Source organism: Bidens hawaiensis, unplaced genomic scaffold (assembly GCF_021521415.1).
Source record: "Bidens hawaiensis isolate Kalapana, Puna unplaced genomic scaffold, B.hawaiensis_p1.1 tig00054913_1, whole genome shotgun sequence".
Taxonomy (NCBI): Eukaryota; Viridiplantae; Streptophyta; class Magnoliopsida; order Asterales; family Asteraceae; genus Bidens; species Bidens hawaiensis.
Window position 1 is genome coordinate 94,238 of NW_027499894.1, and position 26,610 is coordinate 120,847.

Below are 26,610 nucleotides of genomic sequence, written 5' to 3' on the forward strand. Positions count from 1 at the left end.
AATTCTCTCAACAACATCATATTTAAAAGAAAAAAATATTAGTTACTGCGTTGTGAAATAAAATAAAGGTAAATATTATGTTATGGACTAGAATAACTATGTACCAAAGAGAGTGGGAATGCACGCCTGGCTGCGGAAATTGAGCGGATCCCGGTGTTATTTTCTTTCGCTAAACGTAGTATGTCAGTTGACTCGGTGGTGTGTCCAGTTTGTGAGGAAGAGATCAAGTTGGCATAACACTAGGTGGTGTCATGTCAAGTTGCACAATAGGTATGGATCGTTATCGCTACATGGTGTAAAATCCCCCCAATTTATGCTTTATAAACTAGAGACCTTCTGGAATTACATCGGCACTCTCCCTTTTCATCATGGAAAGCAATTGTGTTCTATGCGGGGCAGATAGAAAATTGGGATGCGAATGCTATATCTTAATTGTAAGTCTATTATTGCGAATGCTGGGCAAATATCTTTGTGTTCCTTTGGAAATGCATTTTGGACTTCTGTCTTTAGTGTGTAGCTTCTGCGAACGATGTGGATGATCCACGGATATTGTAATATGGCCTGCGGGTAACTCTTATTAATGTCCTGAGTGACCCACGGGTGTTATTTCGTGGGTCTTTGGGTCTTTTTGATACCCTACCTCTATACCCCCATATATAGACTGTATATATTGAAGTGTCAACAGCGCGATCACTTCAACTCTCCGATGAAGAACCGGCATACAATACTTTTCAATACGCATGGGCAACGCCGAAGATTACACCCTAAAAGTATCGAAGACGACCACGCCAACAACAAAAATATATATTTTGTATCGTAATTTAAACCTTTTTTATGACTTTATGTATTTATAACTTCTAAAATTATAAAATAAACAAATGATTTTTGTTGTTTATATGTGTTTATTTTTTATGTTTAGTGTATATATATTTTGATACCATAAGAAAAGAACCAGACCCGACCTTAACCGGATACACCGGTTTGGGTTTAAATACAACTCTCAAAATCGTTTTCAACTGTATTAGAGGAGCCAACTCAACTCGAGAGTCGAAACTTTATTTATTATTTTCATTTAACAATAACTTTGGTTTTTCAGTTTGTGTTTTCTAATCTTATCATCTCTCTTTCCTTGTATTCCTTCTCACATTATCCAGCAAACTTTGTGTTTTACTTGGCATAAACAGATCGAAACATGGCATCAACTTTACACACCAAGCTTTCTCACTTACAAATCCCACTTGAAGACGTACTAAACGCCACCAACAACTTTCATCAAGATAACGTCATCGGCCACGGTGGACTCGGAACAGCATACAAAGGACAGCTCTTACGCTCCGGGAATTTGATCAAGATTTCGGCGCTCAGGTTAGATCGTAAGCAAGGGGATGGAGACGTCGAGTTCTGGACCGAAATTTCAATGCTTTCTGATCTCAATCATCCAAATCTAGTCTCTGTTGTTGGATTTTGTGATGAGAAACACGAGAAGGTCATCATAACCACTTACGCGGCCAAAGGAAGTCTGGAGGAGCATCTGGACAACCCGAATCTTACATGGCCACAAAGACTGAAGATATGCCTAGGCGTGGCTCGCGCGTTGAGTTACCTCCATCATGATGAGGGGCGTGCTTATGTTGTTATACATCTTAATATCAACAGCACCTCAATTTTATTAGACGAGAACTTGGAACCCAAGTTATCTGGTTTTAAAGTCTCCGTCAAACAATCCGTTAACCGAATGGACCGGGTCATCCTTTCTGAACCTATTGGCGCAATAGGGTATGTAGACCCAGAAATTGGAAAGACCAAGGGTGTGAACCACAAGTCGGATATCTACTCATTCGGTGTGGTTTTGTTCGAATTATTGTGCGGGAGGAGAGCATATATTAAGAACGAGGCGGATAGGTTTCTAGTTCGATTGGCCAAACATCATTTTGAAAACGAAACCCTACAGGATATAATCCATCCTGATCTAAGGAATCAAATCTCCCCGTATTCACTTAGGATATACTCAAAAACGGCATATTCTTGCTTAGAGAAAGATCGAGCAGACCGCCCAAATATTCTCATTATTGTCGATAAACTAGAGAAAGCATTGAAGCAAGCGTTAAAGTTTAAGCCGGATTTTGTAAGTCCCTTTCTTATTTTGTTTGTCTTTATGTATGCTACTTTATTTCTGAACGACAAATTATTCCATTCTTTTTTCGTTCACTATGAGACTTGAACCCTTATCATTTGATAGGTCTCCCCCTTAACAAACATTTTGATGATACCATTGAGCTACAAGCCATTTGATTTCTTTTTACCTTTTTTTTAACGAAAATATATTTTAATAGTATTAACAAACACTGACAAGAAGCTGAACACCGTTAAAACAAACCGCCAAATCTTCGCTAAAAAATACACTACCACCACAACATAAAACACACAAAAAAGAAACAAATGTATTACACCCGGAACCCACGCCAGTTCTTTTAAAACAACCCAAATTTACGCAACCTGCAAGCTCTTTGGTAGGGGTGTTATGGAAATCAGAGATTCGAAAAAAATCGAATCCAAACAGAAACCGAAACCCGAAGAATTTAATCCGAATTCTTATTAGGATAGAATCTATCCGAATATCTAAATAACTAATTTGGATCGGATTCGGATATGGATTTCAAAAAAAATTCGGATAGTTCGGATTATTAGATATCCGAATAAATAAATTGTGATTTAATTATTTTGAAGTTTAGCTTTATTCGTATCTGTTCTACTTTATAAAATTATGAAGAATCATGAATTATTTCGACTTTTGTTTGAAGTTTGACTTTTCTTTGTGTATGTTTGATTTTAATTTTCGGTTTTATATTTCTATCTAATTAGACGTTAGTTTGAATGTTTGTTATACGGTTTATTTCGGGTTATTCGGATTATGCGAATCCATCCGAAATCAATTCGGATAGAATAGGAACACCCTTAATTCGAATCGTATCTGATTTCGGATAGGGTCCTAAAAATTCCAAGTATGAATAATCCGAACCGAATAAACTTAATAATCTGTTACCTGATCTAATAAATTTGGTAGTTGACTTTGCTTTAGAAAATAGCACTTTAAGAAATGATAAGAAATTTCACTTACTATATAACTAATATTTGTAGTTTTCAGAAAATTGATATTTTCAGTTATAATTTGCGGGAAAGGTTAGAATGCAAAATGAGACAAAAATGAGAAGTGTGAAAAGATTTGTGGAAAAAAAAACTCCATAAATAACACAATAGATAGCAGATTATAACACAATGTCGAACAAAATATAACAAAATGTTGATGAGTATAATACAGTATCAAGAAAAAAAAAACAATCAATGACGAAAATAAACAAAAAAACACAATAAATCATGAAAAGGCACAATGATCTTAATTCCTCAGCATTGTGTGTGTATGTGTGTTTAGAACGAGTAAGACGGTGGAAACATTTTTGTGTTTTTAATTTTTTTTTTTGTTTTTTATTAAATTTTTAGTTATAATTTTTAATTAATTTTTCATTGTTTTTTAGGAGTTTTTTTTATTGTTGTTACAAATCATTCTCATTCTTCGTATTATCCCACTTTGTAAAATAACAATTGACCAATAATTTTTGTAGTCTATTGTTAAATAGTAATTACAGTTAAAATAAAAAATATTATAAATTACTGTTTAATGGTTGTTATTACGTAAAGATAGAATAAGTTGACCCATAATTTGTAATCTATTGTTAGTTACAGTAAATAAAAAATATAATAAGTTACTGTTTAGTGGCTGTTTATTACATAAAGATGGTTAAATCGTTTATTTTATTTTATTTTTTTTGCTACTACTTTTCATTATTTAATTCTCTAAAGATTGGTTTCATTAAAGCATTTTTTTATAAGGAATGATAATAGGGTACTGGTCTTTTTCTTAATGCATTCTTTTCACTTACGTGACCTTTTTTTTAATTAAAAAAAATACAATTTTTTAATATAAGGTGGATAAAGCAAAATTTAGTTAAAAAACAGTATTTGGTCTCACGAGAAAAACATACTACTACCTTTATGATTATAATATTAACCAGAGAAAAAAAATTAGCCATAGTATAATAAATAATTAATAAACTTAATATGTAGAAATAATGTCTGTCAAAGAAAAACATATATGGATGGACATGAAATGACGATGTAAGTTAGTGTCCTTGCGTTGATTCTGGATTACTGATTTGATTTCGGATTTCAAGATGTTTCTTGATTTTGGACAACGTTTCCTGGTGTGGATGATGCCTTGATCCTTCGTGTCTTTGTGTTTAATATATGTTTAATCGTCCGTATGCTTGCCTTAAAAAATTGGGTTTTTTTTAAGCCACATAAATGAAAAGAATGCATGTAAGCAAAAGAAGTTCTACCAGTTACAAATTTTCATTTCTTTTATAAAGAATTCTTAATTATGTTCAAATTTACATGTGGATAGACTTTTAAACGTAAAATGTGAGTTGAGAGACTGTTGTGAACAAACGTAGAACGTAAGTTGGTCTTTTGAGGTATTTATTCTATTTTTTGTTAGGGGTTAATGAAAAACGACGAGAAAATAAACTAGAATAAAGAATTATTATTTAAAAAATGAGAAACCGGTTTGGGTTGAAACCGGTTCGGTTTAGTCAACAAAAGTCAAAACTGGTTTATAATTGGTTTCGGCTTGGGTTGAAATGGTTTCTTGATCACGTTACGATCGGTTACGGTTCGGTTAACCGGTTACGGTGGAGGGAATTTCATACCGATTAGGAACATACGATTTCAATCGGTTCCAAACTGGTTTGATTTTCGGGTCGATTTAGTTTACCGGTTCAATGGCCCACCTCTATTAGATATGATGAATGAGCGCCATTAAAAAAAATATATGAGAAATGAGATGTATGAGGTTTTTTAAAGATCATTTAACACTTATGGTTAACTATTCAACCACCATCTCTTATTAGATGAGGTGTTTGGGATTCTTTATTTCTATTTTCCTATAACTTATTTTTGTGATAAGTTATAAGTTGCAATATTGTAACTTATTAACTTATCCTCTCATATAATAAGCAATTCTGATAATTTTTATAACTCTCTAATCTCCTTGATACATGTTTGCAGGGAAAGAACATACAACACTTAAAGATTGAGCTCTGTCATATAAAGTTAGCTACCAATAATTTTTCAGACAAACACAAAATTTCCTCTCACAGTTACTATACTTGGTACGAGGTAGAACTCGATCATTATGATAACGAAAACAGTTTCTCTATAGAAGGGAAGAGTAAAAGTGAACTACCCGAGAGACACAATATTGTAGTTATAAAACGCTTCTTTCCTGTAGACGACGAGCAAGAAGAAAGCTTTTTCTTTACAGAACTAGAAATGCTTACTAGTGTTAAACATCACAACATTGTCAATTTGTTAGGATTTTGTGTTGAAGGTTCTGATATGATGCTTGTCACTGAGAAATTTTCAAATGGAAACCTTAGTGATTATTTGGGAGACATTCAAAAAATGAGTATTTTGACTTGGAAAAAACGTTTGAAAATCTGCATTGATGTTGCACATGCATTGAACTACCTTCATTTTGAGATGGAAGATAAAAGAGTGATAATACACAGTAATATGACTTGCAACAGAATTGGGTTCAACGAGAATTGGGAGGCAAAGATTGAAGATTTTGAGTGGGGGGTATTCCTGCCAACAAATCAAAAAGACAAAGGTGTGTATAAGAAACAACAACTTAAGTCAGGGTACGTAGATCCAGGGTACGTAGATCCTGAATATACGAAGACCGATAAGTTAAAAACAGAGTCAGATGTGTATAGCTTTGGAGTGGTTTTGTTTGAAATTGTATGCGGAAGGTATGCTGGAGACCAAATTTACCTTAAGGAAAGTGAGAACGGTCTAGTTGATGTGGCAAGACGAAACTTTTGCACGAGAACACTAGAGGATATGATAGATCCTGCACTAAAGGAGGAAACTCGTAAAACGTGTTCTATTCCAGCAATCAGAAGAACCAACAAGGATTCTTTGCAAACATTTTTAAAAATTGCAAACCAGTGTGTGGTAGAGACTCAAGACCAACGTCCAACTATGAAAGTTGTTCTCAAGGAACTTGAGAAAGCATTATTCTTTCAAGTAAGCGAGGTGTTTGTATTTATATATTACATAAAATGGATCTTGATAGACAATACACATAGACGTCAACGTTGATCCAAACTGAAACGTTTATTTGGTGGTTTTTAAGCAATTAACTCCGAACATCAGTTTCATCAAAATCTATTATATTATTAGTTTCCTCATTATTTTATAGTTTTTCTCAATAAATATATATATATATATATATATATATATATTATTACTTACAGGTTGAGGAAGAACAACAGCTAGAAAAGGATCAAGCTGTTAAGGAACTTGAGACACCAACTCATGAACTTGTAAGACCTTCCTTCTATTTTTTTCCCCTCACTATCATTTTTGTCACTAAACTGTTTTTAAGGAATTGAAATCTATAAATCGAATTTGTTTTCCATCACCAAATTTATAGTTTTATCACCAATTTATAGTTTTTCATCACCAAATTGTAGTTTTTAGCAGTAACGTTATTTCTCTTTCATTTTTTTTTCTTAAAGGAGAAAGTACAACAACCGGAAAATGACCAAGTTGTCGAGGAACTTGAAATAGCATCTCGTGAAATTAATGTATGACCTTTTTGTTTCCTTTTCTATTTGATATTCTTTCAGGAATTTTTTTTATAAAATGAGAAATCTGTTCAAATCATGTTTGAGATTGAGTTTGAAAAATGCTAATTGGCTTATTAGTTTTTTTAAAAAGCTAATGCTAAAATAAAAAAAGATTTTTGTAATTGTCAAACACATTTTAACTTCTTGCCTTTTTAAAAACACTAATAAATCAATAATCAATTTTCAAACTCAATCACAACCATACTCTAACTGTCACGTTCTTTTAACTTAATACAAAAAAATTGAGATAGTAGATTGTTACAAATATAGTGGTTGAATTGAAACAATGATTAATAAATTGATTATAAGTTTCACACTAATAACATCAAATTATAACTATGAATTAGGGATGAGCGGTACTGGTATCGAAATACAAGTACCCAATTTCTCAAATTCTTGGTATCAATATCAAAATATTCGGTTCGGTACTAGTATTGAAGTCAAAATTGGAAAATACTGTACCGAAAACTTAAAACTTGGTACCGATTCGGTACCCATTTTGTTCATCTATACTACGATTTTCTACGCTAGAGGTGTATAAAACCGTTTTTTTAACAAACCGGATTCGTTTTTGCATATTCCAAGTCGGTTTGGGTCGAACCGGTTCGGTTTAGAAACCAGTTTAAGCATAGAACTAGCCAACATAATCCATATCAGTTCAGCCCGGTTTTAAAAAAATACCCAAAACGCTATACAAACCAATGGTTTGGTTCGGTTAGGAATCGGTTTGGGAGAGACCGGTTTGAGATCCGAACCGGGTTGGTTCGGTTCGGTATCTGTTTCAAACCGTTTTTTACACATCTAGTATACGCTATCTAAACACTTAAATAACTAACCATAATGTAAGAGTTGATATATACATGGGAAGGTTCATGTACAAAATTCTCTTAACAAGAAAAACCTAAGAAACAATATCAATCTACCAAAAAATAAGAACATAGAAAACAATACCAATTATGATGCCAATCTATATAAGCAATGCTTTATAATAACAAATAAAAAACCCTAATAATAACAATAAAAAAATCAAAATTAGCAACAAAAAAATAACAGCAAATACTTTTAATATCATAAGAAGAAAACCTAATAATAACAACAAAATGTAAATTAACAAATCTTTATAACGTCTCGTAATTGGAAATCAGCAAACACAAACAAAAACGAACAAATGCATATAAAAACAAACCTAATATTAAAAACAAATTGGTTCACACTGTTTTCATGTTAAAATTAATTTGTATTTGATCATGAAACTATATATATATATATATATATATAGGGTAATGATCCTAAAAGAACCCCTTGCAAGTTAAGAACTTTGAGAACCATTTTAGACCACTAAAAACACCTTTAAATAAATATTTAAAAAAATCATAAAACAAAAAATAACAAAAATTTTAAAAAGGTAAAAAAAGCCATAATTCTTATATTTCATTCCGGTTTCATTATTAAAAAAACGTCGTATTATACACATATGTATAATTTTATTAAATCTTTAGTTACGTAATATACACATATGTACAGTATCATTTATCTTAAATTATACATATGTGTATAAAAAATATGTAAATGTACATATATGTATACACTATACATATGTGTATATAATTGAGCTAAACCGAGTTTTTTTTATGAAACCGGGATGTTAAAATAAGAATTTTGGTTTTTTTTTTTACTTTTTTCATTTTTGTGTTTTTTTTATTTTATGATTTTTTTATTTTTGGGTTTTTTGTGGTTCAAAATGGTTCTCATAGTTCTCAATTTTGAAAAAGTTCTCTCATGATCCTGATCCTCTCTCTCTCTCTATATATATATATATACATATATATGTGTTAAATATATATAAATGAAACATTTAAAAGCTCTCTGGTTATTTTGCACATCCTCTCAAACAATCATATTATTTGTAAGTAAAAGATTCTCATGCATTTGACCCGAACTTACAAATATGGGTTTCACTGAACCCAGTAATCCTTAAATGGGTTATAACACATTATTAAGTTAAAGATTAATCTCACCAAATGTTTGATATGAAAATCCTATAAAATGAATATACCAAAACTTAGTATTCTATTTTTTTAAAGTATATTATTTATAATTAAAAAACAATTTTATAGTAAAAAAAAATAATCATGTCATGTGTCTCACCTCAACCATATAACTTTTAAACGGGTTATAACATCTCATTTGTTTATGAAGCCATTTCATCATCAGACCCTAAGTATACTATTAATTTTCTTAAAATAAATAAAATTAAAATTCAAAAAATATATAAATATTAGAAACGAAAAATGTAAAACAACACCGTAATACGGGGGATAAAAACTAATATATATATATATATATGATTTGAATCATGTGAGAACCATTTGAAAATTGAGAACATTAAGAGTCATTTTGACAAAAAAAAAGCCATTAAAAAATAATTATAAAACCAAAATAAATGCGAAAATAAAAAGGCAAAAAAACCAAATGTTTATATAGCCCCCGGTTTTATAAAAAAATATTTCGGTTTTGTATATTATATATCTTAATTGTACATATGTGTATAATAACTGCATGTATATATATACATATACGTATGATTTAGCAAAGCTGATAACTTTTATTATGAAACCGGGATGCAACACTTTGGTTTTTTTTACTTTTTAAAAATTTTTGTTTTTATTTGTTTTATAATTTTTTTTAATATTCTTTAAGGGGTATTTTTTTCAAAATGGTTCTCAAAGTTTTCAATTTCAAAGAGTTCTTTAAAGATCAAATACAAATTAAATTAAAGGGTTATTGTGAGAACCAAGTAGTGTATTATATATATACATACACACACACAATATAGTGTAATTATAGCGTAGTGTAATTACGCTACGATGTTGTTACTTAATCCATGAGTACAAGATAAAATTAAGACACTTATGTTAAGAGTTTGACGATATTCAATGCAAAGATACTTGTGAAACAAGGGGCAAAGTGATATTTTACACACAATCAACCCATGTTCATTTGATTTCAACAAGTATAGTTACAAGTGTGGTATCTCAACTTTATTTTTACTTTGTAAATTTAAGAAATAGTTACAGTTTTGACCCATTATGTTTAGCCACCTTTTATTCAACTTTTTATTCTTTTTTTTATTTTAATCTTATATGCTTTGCAAAAATATGATTAAAAAATTTCAAACTTGTTTAACCAGGCTAATTTTTGTCGAGGTTCCAATATAATTTTTTTTTTCTAAACATATGGACTTTAAAATATACGAGTTATTAAAACATGAATATGCATGAATGTAGAGGTGGTCAAAAAAACCGGTTCGGGAACCGGTTTGCCGGTTTAAACCGGAAACCGGTTTTTACAATAACCGGTTTTTTAAAAACCGGTTTGACCGGTTACAAACCAGCGGTTTGTACTTCGGTTACAACTTTTAGATCCAAAACCGGTTTTCAAACCGGTTAATGAAAAAACCGGTTTTTTTTTAATAACCGGTTTTTATAAACCGGTTAACCGGTTTATAAAAAAACCGGTTTTTTACCGTTGGGAAAAAACCGGTTAACCGGTTTCTTTATAACCGGTTAACCGGTTAAAAAACCGGTTTAGACCGTTGTATAACGGCCATATAGCCGTTTTTTTTTTGACCGTTTTTTTTTTTTTTTTACCATTTTACCCCCACAAACATCTATATATAGTTTAGGTTGGGTATTGGTTACATCACACTCGATTATACAACTCCAAACGCTCTAAACGTTTATTTCATACGCGATTATTTTGTTATCTCACGCTCAATTATACCACATTACCACTCCATACGCTCTTATTTCGTAGTCGATTATCATGGCCTCCCAAAGTGCTGCTTCATCCGTCAACATGGGTGCCTCGAACACGGGAGAAACGGTCGTTCGGGTCATCCCCACGAAACGAAACCAAGATGTTTGGCAACATTTCGACCTATGCGAAATGTCTAACGGTAGCCAAAAAGCTCGATGCAAACATTGTTTGAAGTTTTATGGCAAAGATGCAAACTCCACTTTAAAAGCGCATGTACAAAGGCCCTTTTGCAAGGCCTTGAAGAACGAATCAGGAAGTAGTTCGCAGCCGGAGATGACGAATCAAGGAGCGGTGTTTACGTACGACCTTGAAGCGGTACGTCAAAAGTTTTCAAACTTTGTGATTCAACAAACACTTCCTTTCAACCACTTCGACAACCCTCAATTCACGGAGATGATGCAAAAGTATGTTCAACCACGCTACCAACACGTAAGTCGTTCGACCCTTAGAAGAGATTGTCTTAAAGCATGGAAAAACGCTAAATCCGAACTAATTTCATACTTTTCAAACTTACAAACTGGTGTAAACTTAACAACGGATGTGTGGTCGGTACCTAATGGTTCGCCCGACTCATACATTTGTGTGACGGCTCATTGGGTTGACCCCGAGTCGTGGCAAATGATGAAACGAACCGTTGCGTTTCAATTGTTTGATTACCCGCACACGGGTAGAAATATTTTTAAACTCTTGGATAAAGTCATTCGACAATACAAGATTGAACATAAAATCTTTTCAATTTCGTTTGATAACGCGTCCAACAATACGGCCGCGGTTGGCCATTTAAAATTAAAGTATAAACCTATTTGTGATGGAGCGTTTTTTCATAGCCGATGCATTGCACATATTATCAACTTGGCCGTGCAAGATGGGTTAAACGTGATCGAAACGCAAAGAAACAATTTTAAAAGAATGTTACGAGATGTTTTTAGCAACAATAAAACATTTTCAAGATACAAAAAATTTTGTGTAGAAGCTAATTGTCAATGGTTGGGGCCAAATTGGGATTGTCCAACAAGATGGAACTCGACTTGTGATATGTTTGAGAAAGCCATCCAACAAAAAGAATCACTAATTGCGTTTCATCAAATTTTGTCAAGTAGGGGTAAATGTGCACCGTACGATCCTAGAAACTGGTTATTGATTGAGATCGTTACGGAGGTCCTTCAAATTTTTAAATCTTGCACAACTAGTTTATCCGGGGTTTACTATCCAACAAGCCCCATTGCTTTACCAAAAATTGCTGTCATGTGCACAAAGTTGAGTGAACTTCATTGTAGGGGTGCACCTTATTTTGATATGGGTGTAAAAATGAAAGAAAAATTTAGAAAATATTTTCAAGAACTACCAGCTGTTTTGACATGTGCTGCTGCGTTAAACCCTTGCATCAATGTTGGTGGTGTTGAAGCTTTAATAGAAAAAATTTGTGATGAGCTAGAGTTAAACGACGATCAAAACCCCTATTATTGCCAAACTTTAAAGAATGCTTTCAACACCACCTTGTCAAACATGTATGATGTTTACCTTACAAAATACAGGTCGTCTTCCCAAATTCATGACTCGTTAAGAGCTGTTGCCCAATCCCAATCCCAAACCGATCTTGAAATGGGGATGTGCTACATGATTTGGGAAGACGCCGTAAACGTCAAAAGGTAAACACCCCAAGCAGTGAACTTGGAAGGTATGGTGGTACCAACTTTGTGAAACACATGACTCCGGATGAATTTAGAAGTCTTGATTTGCTGGCTTGGTGGAGAGGTAAGGAGGATGAGTTTCCGATCCTCGCCGCCATGGCCAAAGATTTACTAACGGTCCAAGCTTCCACGGTAGCTTCGGAGTCTGCTTTTTCTGTTTCTGGCAGGGTTATATCGATTAGGAGGACTCGACTCACTCCACCAGCTATAGAGATGTCGATTTGCTACAAGGATTACTTGGACTCTTTAGATAGGGCACAACATCAACGCTCACTCGAGGGGGAAATGGAGTATGAGGCGGGCTTGTATGAAGACGAGGTCAATCAAGGACACACTCAACCAATGACCGATGAAGAAGCCGCGTACGACGATTACCTAAGGAATAGCTCGGGATCGGGTAGCGAAGAAAATTAGTTAAAGAAACAGCAAACATGGAGGCAAATAATGAGTAAGAAACAGCAAGTTGTTCATGTAATCGTGTCTAAGCATTCTTTAATGTTTGTATTTTTGAGTTACGAATATGCGATAACGATTTAATGTTTGTATTTTTATTGTAAAAACTATAAATGAGAGTTATGTGTTTTTAATCTTCCAAGCAAAGAACCCTAACAACGAAAGCAAAGAATGGCTTCGGTCAGTCCGTTTTGCCTTGTAGTTACCGGTTTGCCTTGTAGTTACCGGTTTGTTTATACTGTGAAAAAATAATGGTTATTTAAAAAAAAAAAAAAAAAACCGGTTAACCAAAAAACCGGTTATTAAAAAACCGGTTAATAAAAAAACCGGTTTATTAACCGATTCTAACCGGTTTCTAAACCGGTCCTAACCGGTTAGACCGGTTAGGGTTTTGACATACAAAAACCGGTTATTAACCGGTCCGGTTATTAACCGAACCGGTTTTTTTCCGGACAAAACCGATTTGTGCACCTCTACATGAATGTACACGTCTTTTAAACTTACAATCTCAATCTCATGTCATAAAATTACATATCTAACCCTTTATCTATTTGATAAAATACATAAAACGAACCTGCTATAATTCAAAATTTTATCCATATTCTAATGCAATTACATGTTCAATCCATTATCTATATATACTACTATTTAATGCACAACTTTGACTTCTAATACTTATCCAAATATTATTGATAATCTTTATTCTTTTATATCCTGCTTACTTGTTTTTCAAAAATATGATAAAAATGCTTAAATTATATAAATATTAAAATAATCAAGATGAACTTAAGTATAAGTTTTTACTTTAATTTCGAGCTAAGTTGAGTCAGCTCAGTGTGAAGTTCGAGTCAAGCTAGCCTTGGATCCCTAACAACCTTTAAGTGTTGTTCCCCTCTACATCGCGCGGGCACATGACTCAATAGTTTGGATTATTCAAATCCAATTTTCCTTGTAATTATAATTGGTAATGTCTTGGCTAGCAAGCTAGGTTAGTCTATATAAACCGAGATATGGTTGACATTATAGATTGTGGTGTGAGGTGTAACCGAGTTAAGGGTTCATCCAGAGACACACACGAGATGTAACCAAGTTAGGGTTCATCTAGATGTAACCGAGTTAGGGTTCATCAAGAGTCAAACCGAGTTAGGGTTTGTGGTTTGTAATCAGTTTTTTGAGTTAGATTTTCTGATTAATATAAACGAGAGTTATTCGTTTACTTCTTGTTTGATTATCGATCCGGGACTTGAATTGGTATCAGAGCGGTTACGCTCTTGGAAGTTTATCGATCAAAGCCGTGATTAATAAGGAGGAGACCAAAGACTCAAGACACCAATCAAAGTCGTGATTGATAAGGAGGGTTTGGTCAAGTTGTAAAATTTGGTAAGGGTCTGCAATCGAAACAAGGGTTAGTGACTCGTTGAGATTTGGTAACCGCAATACAGATGGAAACAGCAGGTGGTTGTTATGGTGCCGAGTTGGAGTTAAATTTGTGATCACAACAAGTTGTTGATTACTGTAGAGCACGTCCGGCTCGATCAAAGTCATGATCGAGAAAAAAACTGGAGAAACTTTTGGTGTTTGTCTATCAAAGTCGTGATTGAAAAAGGGGTTTCGATCAAGTTGGATCGATAATCAGTGACTAGAGTTTTGCGTGGGTATTGTTACGACGGGCTGACATTGCGTAGGTAGTTTGACGGCAACAATAGTTTTTGGTCGGAAAGTGTATGGTTTTGTGATTAAGAGACTCACAAAAGTCAACGTGTTTAGAATTTTGTGGAGAAGCACAACTTTTTGTTTAGCACAGGTGCAATGGAAACAAATCAAGAAGTGGTTTATTATTTTTTGCGCTGACGATTTTGAAGACAAAAAATAAGTTTGGTTTGTTTTCATTGTTAGTTAAACAAGTAGGACCAACCGTGATTGTTAATAGCTAAGTTTTATTTTGGGTTGGACAAGTCGTTTCAATTCAAAAGTTCGTTTTTTTACGGGTTACGAGTTATGTTTTGTCCAAGGATTTGAAAGATGTTCTTGTGTTTCGATTTGGAAACAAAAGAATATCAAGGAAGATTGTTGTTCACTCGATTAGATGACTGGAATCGTAGCCAGATGAGTGGGTATGCAGTTTCATACGGCCGAGTGAATGGTCGGGGACTGGGTCACAAAGGTAGTTAGTTCGGGAGAGCCGAAGAACACATCTATGGATCAAGAATAGTTCCAGGGAGATCAAGGCCAAGATGGTTGTGAAAACCGAGAAAGTCAAGTTCATGGGTCAAATCAGACACGGCAGAAGAGACATGCTCGGGGTGATTGTTGGAAGTAATTTCGGACTCCAAGTCATAAGTCAGTGAACTTAAGGAACCAATATTGACAAGTAGGTTGTAGTGATTATGTTTCCTAATTGTATTGTAATTATAATTGGTAATGTCTTGGCTAGCAAACAAGGTTAGTCTATATAAACTGAGATATGGTTAACATTATAGATTGTGGTGTGAGGTGTAACCGAGTTAAGGGTTCATCTAGAGACACACACGAGATGTAACCGAGTTAGGGTTCATCTAGATGTAACCGAGTTAGGGTTCATCAAGAGTCAAACCGAGTTAGGGTTTGAGGTTTGAAATTTTTAGTTAGATATTCTGATTAGTATAAAAGAGAAGTATGCGTTTACTTCGCGTTTGATTATTGATTCGGGACTTGAGTGTCGACAGTGCGACTATCGCCTAGTGACTTTTGCAACACTGGCTATTAAATAACGAATTGTAATATAAGAGTTGATATATGCAAGTTATTCATGTCCCTTTGTTTGAAAAGTGGGGGACAAGTGAAAATAGATAACGGACTAAGAGTATTAAACAGATAAGGTGGACCTGTAATGGCAAAGCACTGCATTGCTTTCATTTGACAATTATTCGTAACTTGTTCATTTGTCTTTTGATTTGATACAAACACTACTTTTTCATTAAATGGATAAAACTATCAATTTAGTTTGAAAAAAAAACACTATCACATCATCAAAAATTTTAATTCAATTTATGAATCATTCAATTATATACCTTATATAATTTCAAATTCTACAATATAATTCTTCAACTTCCCTTTTACTGCTTATTATTTTATTTAATCTAAGTTAAATAATAAATCCCCCTTTCTTACCTAAGGTTAACTTAACAAATTGGTCTTAACTTTTTTTCAATTCACTAGCATAATACATATAATCGATAAGACTTTGAAAATTTAGCAAATCTGTAGTTATGCCTATTAATCTATTAAGCAATGAACAGTTTGATTTTATTGAGCTAACAAATCAAATTAATCATTCAATCTGTAATTTGGTTTGTGGGCTTATTTACGAACAGAAAACAGGGGAAAAAGAAGCAGAGGTCACTGGAATGTGTCATAATTCATAAATATTAACCACGCAATTTCAATTTCAGTTTCCTTATATGTCTCATATTTAATTAATTTGCAGCAGCAGCAGCAGCTGATTATTAAGAAGTGGGAACATTTGAAGATTCCTCTGGCTGATATTAAACTAGCGACGGATGATTTTTCAGAGAAATACAAATTTGCATCTTTTAATGATGGCGTTAGTTTCTACAGAGCAGAGCTCGGCCATTTTGGTAAAGAAGATCATTCATCCATTGAAGGGACTCATGTGCTTATGAAACGCTATCCTTCTGGACATAAGCTGTATACAGAAGAAGAGTTTTTTATGGAAATTGAAGTGCTCAGCGGTGTTAAGCATCCTAACATAGTCACTTTACTTGGATTTTGTATTGAAGCTCCTGAGATGATCCTTGTCATTGAGAATACTTCTAATGGATTCCTTGGTGATTATTTGGGAAAGGTCAAGGGCATGCGTACTTTTAATTGGGAAAAACGTTTGAAGATCTGCATTGATGTTGCATGCGCGTTAAAGTACACTCACTATGGCATGGAAGACCAAAAGGTGATAATAAACTGTGATATATGTGGCGACAACATCTGGTTCGACGAGAACCGGGGGGCAAAGATTGTTAACTTTTGGTGGTCTGTATTCCTGCCACCAAATCAAGAAGACGAAGCTCTCTATCTCAACTGGATTGGCAGAAACTCCCATGTAGATCCAGAATGTAAGAAGTCCAATAAGCTAAAAAGAGAATCGGATGTTTATAGTTTTGGAGTAGTTTTGTTTGAAATTTTATGTGGGAGATTAGCCTGTGACCCAACTTACTATAAGGAAAGTGACAAAGGGTTGGCCTATATGGCACGGCGATGCTTTTGCTCGGGAACACTAGAGAACATGATAGATCCTATACTAAAAGAAGAAAATAGTGAAAACAGTTTTGTTTTAAATAGGGGACCCAATAAGGATTCTGTAAACACATTTATTGAAATTGCCTATCAATGTGTAGCAGAAAAACAATATCAACGTCCAACAATGAAAGTGGTTGTCAATAAACTTGAGAAAGCATTATTCTTACAAGTAAGTCATTGTTCTAACTTCATATTATTGATCCTAAGAAATAGTCATTGTGATAATTCACTTTAATTAATTTATAAAATAATGTAAACTGCTTTATGACATTAGATTATAATTAATAAAGCACAAACAGTTAAAAAAACCTTTTCCACTATCTAAGTTTACTTTCCTTTATGGTTGTTGATTAACTTTTTTTGACTGTTAATTTAAGACTTTATGATAGTTTAGAAAAAATATGATCAAAGTTCAATTTAAAAACTTTTGAAAACTCAGTAATAGATAAAAGGACATTTATCATGCTTGTTAAAATCATATTTATTTTGCATTGTTTGAAGTCTATGCATGATATAATCAATTTCATAATTTCATCATCATTTTATTGATTTTATAATATATTTTACTGTGGTCGGTTTTTATCATTACTTTTCTGTACAATTTCAATCACCGTTCTGAACACCAGGAAAATTACTAACATGTATTTTAACAATTTATCTATCGTTTTCTTTTAGCATCTTCCAATTAGTATACTGTTTTCAACACCATTTTTATCAAGTTTATTTTAACAACTTATTGTTATCAATCTATGTGGTTTTTTATATGGTGTGTCATGTATGCCAGAACAACAAGATGAGCAACCCCATAATTTCACTTGAAGACATAAAAGTAGCCACACAAAACTTCCATAGTGACAATTTCATTGGCGGAGGAGGATTTGGGGGAGTTTTTAAAGGAAACCTCGAAGACGGTGATGGAGTTAAAACCATTGTTGCAAAGCGACTGGATACAAGGCTTGGTCAAGGGGAACAACAATTCTGGAATGAACTCCAAATTCTTTTGGAGTATAAGCACGAGAATGTAATAGGTCTTATTGGCTATTGTGATGAAAAAGATGAAAAAGTCATTGTTTATGAGTATGCACCCAAAGGAAGTCTTGATAGGTATTTGAAGGATGCTTCTCTTACATGGGTGAAACGACTTATCATATGCATTGATGTTGCGACGGCACTATGTTTCTTACATGGAGGAGTTGGAAAACAAGCGAAGGTGATACATAGGGATATTAAAACGGCAAACATTCTACTTAGCCATGAGTGGAAAGCAAAACTTGGCGATTTTGGACTTTCCTTAATAAGCCCGGTAACTCAGAAAACAGAGTATGTCATTGATTATGCATGTGGCACGCGGGGATATGTGGATCCACTCTATGAAAAGTTAAGATTCCTAACCATAGAATCTGATATTTATTCATTTGGTGTGGTATTATTTGAGATCTTGTGTGGAAGATCAACTTTTGAAATCAAAAAACATAAAGGCCACTATCCACCAGATTTCATTAGAAACATGTTTGAAGAAGGAAAGCATGATGACGTGGTGTTCGAGCAAATAAGGGAACAGATTGAGCCAAAATCATTGGCTATTTTTCAAGAGATTGCTTACCCATGCTTATATCATGAAACAGAAACACGGCCGACAACAAGAAAAGTTCTAACGCAGCTTAAGAAGGCACTGGAAATTCAGATAAGTTTTAAATGCGTAATTATAATCAATAACTTCAGTTTATGTTCACCATAAAAACATATTTATGCCATTAATTTATTAAACATGAAGAAACTTACAGCGTATTGACATACATATTGACGTTGGAATAAATACTTATAACTAATTTGACCGATGCAGATGCATATGTACATGTTATTGAAGTATTGAACTTACAAAGTTCGGTATTGCATTTGCAAACTGTTTTCTCAATCCTTTCTACTTGATAAACAGAACATGGCATCAGCAATTACCGAGTTTGCTCACTTAAAAATCCCGTTTAAAGACGTAGAAAAGGCCACCAACAACTTTAATCATGATAACATCATCGGACATGGTGGATTTAGTACCACATATAAAGGACGACTCTTGCAATCTGAAAAGTTGATGAAGATTGCTGCACAGAGGTTTGATTGTAAGCACGTGGAAGCAGAACTTGAGTTTACAAGGGAAATTTCAGTGCTTACTGATCTCAAGCATACAAATCTGATCTCTATTGTTGGGTTTTGTGACGAGGAAGACGAGAAGATCATTGTAACCATGTATGAGGCCAACGGAAGTGTTGGGCAGCATCTAAGCAACCCGAACCTCACATGGACACAAAGATTGAGAATATGTTTAGGGGTGGCTCGTGCGTTGAGTTACCTTCATTATTCCAAGGGACGCGACCATGCTATTATACACTGTAACATCAATAGCGACACAATTTTATTAGACGGGAACTGGGAAGCCAAGTTATCCGGTTTCGAAACTTCCATCAAAAAATCAGTACGCACAAAGGGCCAGGTCTGCCCTTGTGAACCTATTGGCACAATTGGGTATATGGACCCAGCTATTGAAACGACGGGAGGTGTGACCCACAATTCGGATATCTACTCATTCGGAGTCGTTTTATTTGAAATGTTGTGCGGGCGGAAAGCATATGTTCCGAATCAGGCTAAAAGTTTTCTAGCTCCATTGGCCAAATATCATTATGAAAACAAATCCTTGCAGGATATAATGTGTCCTGATCTACATTGTAATCGGATGTCCCCAAAATCACTTCTCAAATACACAAGCATAGCATATTCTTGCTTAAATGAGGATGGAGCAAATCGCCAAGTACGGACTATATTGCTGATGTACTTGAGAAAGCACTGGAACTTCAGCTGCGACTTGAAAGTATTGTAAGATCTTTTCTTTTCTTTTTTCTCCCTTTTTTTAGTATTATTGTTATCGTTTTTATTTTGCCTTTATCATTCTTGCGTAGCAATTTTCCTTTTGTTTCTATTACTTTATTTCCTTACTTAGAAGTCATACATACAGATATAGATGTCAATGAAACCCAAACTTGATGGGAAACCCAAAACCCGACATAAATTGGACGGGTAATACCTGACCCGTAAGGGTTAGGATGGGTTTGAGATTAGTTTTGCGGGTTTGGGACGGATTTCGGATTTCTAATATACCCAATTACCCGACCCGATTACCCGATAACATAAACCCATTTACCCGATTATATACCCGATGTACCCGATATAGCTTATTATATTTTATATATATATATATATATATATATATATAGGATCAGGATCATAAGAGAACCTTTTTAAAATTGAGAACTATGAGAACTATTTTGGACCACAAAAAACCCAAAAACAACAAAAATCATAAAATAAAAAAAAAACACAAAAATCAAAAAAGTAAAAAAATCAAAATTCTTATTTTATCATCCCCGGTTTCATAAAAAAAACTCGGTTTAGCTAAATTATATACAAATATGTATACTATATACATATATGTACATTTACATGTTTTTTTTGTACACATGTGTATAATTTAAGATAAATGATACTGTACATATGTGTATATTACGTAACTTAAGATTAAATAAAATTATATATATGTGTATAATACGACGTTTTTTTTTTTATTTTTTTAATTTTTTATATTTTTTTTAATGAAACCGGAATGAAATATAAGAATTTTGGTTTTTTTTACTTTTTAAAAATTTTTATTATTTTTTGTTTTATGAATTTTTTAAATATTTTTTTAAAGGTGTTTTTAGTGGTCCAAAATGGTTTTCAAAGTTCTCAATTTGCAAAGGGTTCTCTTAGGATCCTTACCCTATATATATATATATATATATATATATATATATACACACACACTATATTTCAAATATAATATTTGTCTAAACTTGTTTATGTTAATTATTTGAGATATTTTATCTTTAAGGTAACTATCTTTATAATCGATTAGTTATATTTTGTTAAAACCTGACGGGTATAGAGCCGGGTATACCCGACGGGTATTTTATCAAAATCCGATGGGAAAACCCGAAACCCGACGAGTAATTACCCGATAAAAACCCGACGAGTTTGGGATAGACTTTAATAACTGGGTATGAGTTTGGGATTACCTAAACCCGACCCATTGCCATCTCTACATATAGATGGTAAAAGAATCTAAACAATACAAAAACCATCCAAAGTATTTGGAATGGGTAACAGGCCGACATTTAGATATTGAATTTAAGGGTAAAGTTAAAATGCAAAGGAAGACAAAAATGAGAAGTGCAAGAAGTATTTGTGGCCACACAAAAAACCACTCAACAAAAAATTCATAAAAAAGAAATAAAAAAATCATAACTCAAAATATAAATACAAACGAAAAAAAAATGTTTCCCCGCCATTCATGTTCCAAAAAAATGACTAAAAGACACAAGGTCGAGAAAATTGACACAATGCTGAAAATGAACAAACAACACAATGATAAATAAAAAAAGACACAATAGGTCGCAAAATTTAACATAATGCCGAACAATATGTAACACAATGTTGATGTCAAGAAACAAAGACACAATTAATAACGGAAATAAACACAAAACACAATGATAAATAAAAAGAAACAATGAAGTTTGTTCTTCAACATCGTGTCCTTTTAGAGTTTTTTTAGTTTAGTACGGGGAAGACGGTGGAAACATTTTTGCTTTTTTTTATATTTTTTATTAAATTTTGAGTTATGATTTTTTTTAATTAATTTTTTATTATTTTTTTTAGAGTTTTCTTTTATGGCTAGAAATCTTTCTCATTATTCTCATTTTTATCCTCATTTATAGAATAACTTGACCCTAGGACTTAATTTGTTTTTTTTGAATTTGGGACAATTATGGTATTGTGTGATACCTGTCTGATTTCTGAACTCATTTACTTGAATAAAAAATTATTGAATTGCTAGAATCTAGCTGATTAATTGATACTTCAAAAAAAATATTAACTTGCTAGATCTTATTATATTACCAACAGGCATACCAACATGTAATTTTTAAAAATATAAAACTACTAGAGGAATAGAAATACATTATACCTGGGTGGTTTATAAGGGTATGTGTAATGGGGCGACAAAATGAAGGTTATGGAGCTACAAATTTGATGAACACCATTACATAGGGTGACAAAGGGGCGAAATGGGAGAGGGGGGGGGGGGAGTTCTTGTCGCCCACTATGTATGTGTGTTATATTATTATTAATATTATTGTTGTTGTTGTTGTTGTTGGTGTGGTGTGTGATATATATATATATACACACACATATATATGAAACTACAACACCAATACACCCTTAAAACAAAAACTCATTATTGCTGATTAGACGTCACATGATACAAGTCAAACAAATGGAGTATGGAGTGCTTGGGTTGACCATTGACGCTTTGGTCGTACACTTCTCTTTTTTGTGTATCAATCATTATGCTACAAATAATAAAAACTTAAACATTAACCTATTTTAAGACTTTTCTTTTAGGTTGCAACCTATTGATAGCATGCTATTTTTAATCAGTAAACTATTAACAGTTCAATTACATATATTTACCACTAATCTTTTGTTTTTATAACACAATTATTTTAGAGTAAATTACACTTTGTGTAGAATCAAATTATAATTTTGGTCTTTAGAAATTACACACTTAGTGTAACCCATTGAATATTTGTTTCAAGTATCATATCATTTATTTATGTAAGATACTGTAGTTTCTGCAAGAGCAAATTCTTATTTTTAGGCTATGTGTACCGGTGCAAGGAAATGCGCGACAAGTGGGCAATATTTTTTGGAACACCGTCCCCGGGCGATAAGAGGGGCGACGGGTTTTTGTCGCCCGGTAAAATTTGAGGAATATTATTATTTTATTATTATGTGTGTGACATATATCACATTTGTTGACTAAACATCACATTACACTTATCCCCCATAATATGTAACCCTCACTACACATAGCCTTAAAGAGCATCATCATATGAAATCATTGGTTTATAAAAAAACTGAAAGATCCTTGAAAAATCCCTACGTATCAAAACTTGGTTTTCTAGGAAACACCCAATTCTTGAGAATTTCTACAAATCAAAATTGGCTTTTAAACACACTCATTTCTTGGTAAAAAAACACAAAAGGTTAGCCATGGGTCTATGGAGAGATGGTGCAAGGTGGTGATCTAGCAAATTTATTATTTTTATATGTGAAGAGGTAGGTCCCAGCAGAGCCCAATTGGACCTGCAAGACTCACCTTTAATGAGGGACGTTGCACAAGGACCAACTGGTTCCACAGGACCCACCATGCTCAGAGATGAAAACCTTACGCGCAGTACGCCAGCTGTTCCCGCAGGAAAAGCCTCTCAATGGTGAAGTACCCCGCCTGTTCCCCGCAGCTGCGGATACAAGCCATCAGGGAACGCTACCGCCACTAATAGCAAGGCTACACGCACAAGGCACTAACTCAATATATCAGTAATGTCACCTGAAGGAATGAGCAAGGCGGGAATACTTCCGCCCAAATGAGCCAGTCCGTACGCTTCTGGAAGATCTTTTGTACTATACCTGCCAAGGTATGGACAAATAGACAATATCTGACCAAAGCAGCCCATGAACCAATCATAGGGTGACAGCTCACCGACAACAGTACGAGGAGGAACATGCTCTAGTACAAAATTGTCACTATCAGCCGCTGCCTACTCACCAACCCTTGTCGTGCACGTACATAGCCTGCAGTTGGTGGAAAAGGAATAGTACACAGCCGACCATGTCACTATCAGCCGCTGCCTACCCACCAACCACCAGCATGGCACGTGCGTAGCCCACAGTGGTAGAAAAGGAATACTATATAGCTGGCTGTACCTGCTTGGAAACCTACCTTCGGCTATAACTACTCCAACACCTTGGAACGGTATCTGGTATCTTATCTTCTCTAGCAATCTCTCTCAATATTTACACTTATATCAGAGCAATCTAGTCTGATTCTCACGCCGGAGGGTGGTCACAAGGAGGAACCCCCCCCCCCCCTTCTCAGTGACGAGCTCACGGTGTCTGTTTTGCAGGTCATTAGAAGAATAACCATCTTTGCCGGACCTAACCCTCGTGGAAACATCTACTTAACCCCCAGATTATCCGTAATCTGCCTGGGGTCACTTAGTGTTTCTTCATTGGCGCCATACGTGCATAAAAGCTAGAACTAATTTTTTTCAGTTTTTTCAAAACTTCTGAAAAATGGTTAAGGTTACTCCGGTGCCAAGGCCAGCGAGTGACCAAGAGACCCCGGTAACCACAACCCTAGCTACTGGGGGAACACCGGCGAGTACACACATTTTACGAACACTACCCCGGCTACCCAAGCCGGGGGCAAGTGCAGTAAACAATCCTCACCTGGATTCATTGATACCCAGGTGGAAAGACAACAGACGAGGCTCCCCCGCCAAACACATGATCAAGTTAAAGCGTGGGCGGAAGCACGTCAAAAGGAATTCCAAGCTGAGTTGGATGAACGCTTACGTTCACTCCAACAGGCTGACGAATTCGGAAGCACTCGACAACAGCTCAACATGAGCAATGAGTGCGAGTACTTGGACGATGATTGGGAGGAGTCCGACAGTGACGCAAACCCTCGCCATAGGGCGAAAAGGGAAGCGCAAGGAAACGGACTTCCAACCAAGAAGGAATTTGGGAGAAACCTTCAAACCAAGGAACGCGGGGGGAAACCCACGTGACTTTTCCAAAACCTTTAGACCAACTGTTGCAAATGCGGGAACGTCCAAGTTTGCAAAGGACATTGCGGAAGCAATCGCCCCGAAAAGTGCCAAACAAATGTCCCAACATAGGCACTTATGATGGTATATCCGATCCAGACGATCACTTGAACAGATTCATAGCGGGGGCAACCGTCAGCAACTGGACGGAACCCACGTGGTGTTATATGTTCCAGATGACGCTGGTTGGAGCGGCCAGGGAGTGGTTTGATCGTTTACCGGTCCACCACATCTATGATTGGGCGGACTTTCAACATAAGTTCAGCCAATACTTTAGTCAACAGAGGAAATATACTGAAGAGCAGTGGACGATCCTCAACTGCGTTAGAGAGGAGGAGATCTTTACTAGATTTCATCACTCGCTTCAACTCCAAAAAGCTGAGTCTGGGCACCATAAGCGAAGATCTTGTTCGCCGCCACTTTCATCCAGGGCGCCGAATACCCAGAGCTTATCCGCACGTTGACGGGTAAGGACGGCATGCCATCCACATGGGATGCCATCATGACGGCGGCCAAGCGCTTTGCCGAAACGGAGAAGCAACTGGGTAGGGATCTTCCCCAGAATACACACCTCTACACGCAGAGGACTAGAGGAAAACAACGTTCGGACCGCCCGGCAAAACAAAAAGAGGAAGCTAGGTATTTGGCAGTCAAGGTAACTTTGACACCTCATCCAGCTCTCGCCCTCTAGTAGGCGGAAGGGATAACACGCACCCATCAAGCCGAAAACACCGGTGGACGCCACTCACCAAAAGCGTCACGAAGATATTTGCCACCGAAAAACTCCCATGGCCGAAAGCTCCAATGATCCGGCAGCGACCTAATGCAGATCAGAGCAAATCCTGTGACTTCCACGGGACCAAAGGGTCACAACACTGAGGAGTGTACATCCTTGAAGATATTGTTGAAACATTCGTCAAGGATGGAAGACTTACACACTTGTGGCATCAATCAAGAATGAAGGGAGGAATGATACCGATACAAAGGCAACGGACGAAAGCCCGTTGACATCAGCATCCACATGGTTCATAGTAACATCAGAGGAAGAAAAAGACGAACGACAGAACAATGCGCGTGGAAGGAAGCTGAGGTGCGCTTCCCGCGAGTGCCAGGAGGACCCAGCAAAGAAGGCCCTATCGTCATCAAAAGCCAGCTGGGGCACTACATCACTTCCCGCACTCTTGCTGACAATGGCGCCTCGTCAACAGTTATGTACAGGCAGTTCTTCGACAAGCTAGACAACGAAGACAAGGAACGCCTGGAAACGGTCTAGCCCTCGATGGAAGGTTCGACGGCAGTACAAACACCCCCCTGGGTATCCTATCTTTCCCCGTCATTCTCACGGACGGGAAATACTCCCGCACAGAAGACGTGGACTTTGTCGTGATGAAGAAGCCACACCACACATACGACATTCTCTTCGGAGAGACGGGATGGCAAGATTCAATGCTGTGGTATCTTCAGTCCACGACATGATGGGATGGCCAACAGCTGAGGGTGTAGCGATGATCACCGGTATTCCCCAGGTATGCATCGCATCTGTCTCATCTAAACCCAAACCAAAGATGGCTAAACCAACCATCACCGAACCAGAAGAATGGGCCTTCAATGGCAAATACCCTGACCAGGCCGTTACCATTGACCCAACAGTCACTGATCCTACGCGCACCTTACTCAAACGCTTACTACAGAAAAATGCTGACATCTTCGCGTGGACACAGCTGACATGACTGGTGTACCTCGAAGTAAGGCAGAGCATAAGCTCAAGTGTGACCCGCTTTAACGCCAGTCATACAAAAGCGCAGAGTAATGGGGGCGGAACAAGCTAACGCGTGTAGAAACCCAAGT

General features: G+C 35.4%; 2 protein-coding genes across 3 annotated transcripts; both read left to right on the forward strand.

Annotated features, from left to right (window-relative positions):
* The first annotated feature begins 1,166 nt into the window (after positions 1-1,166).
* Positions 1,167-18,837, forward strand: LOC143600794 (uncharacterized). 2 transcript variants are annotated; one of them, XM_077078374.1, is made up of 3 exons: positions 1,167-2,125; positions 5,122-6,155; positions 17,804-18,837. In XM_077078374.1, the coding sequence occupies exons 1-3, from the start codon at positions 1,193-1,195 to the stop codon at positions 18,741-18,743; spliced, it is 2,907 nt and encodes a 968-aa protein (XP_076934489.1). In that variant the 5' UTR covers positions 1,167-1,192; the 3' UTR covers positions 18,744-18,837. The 2 variants fall into 2 exon arrangements, with proteins under 2 accessions (XP_076934489.1, XP_076934488.1); XM_077078373.1 differs by having other exon boundaries at positions 5,122-6,144; positions 17,790-18,837.
* Positions 18,838-18,944: 107 nt separating this feature from the next.
* Positions 18,945-19,877, forward strand: LOC143600792 (receptor-like protein kinase HERK 1). Its single transcript, XM_077078372.1, has one exon. The coding sequence runs from the start codon at positions 18,945-18,947 to the stop codon at positions 19,875-19,877; it is 933 nt and encodes a 310-aa protein (XP_076934487.1).
* Positions 19,878-26,610: the final 6,733 nt, after the last annotated feature.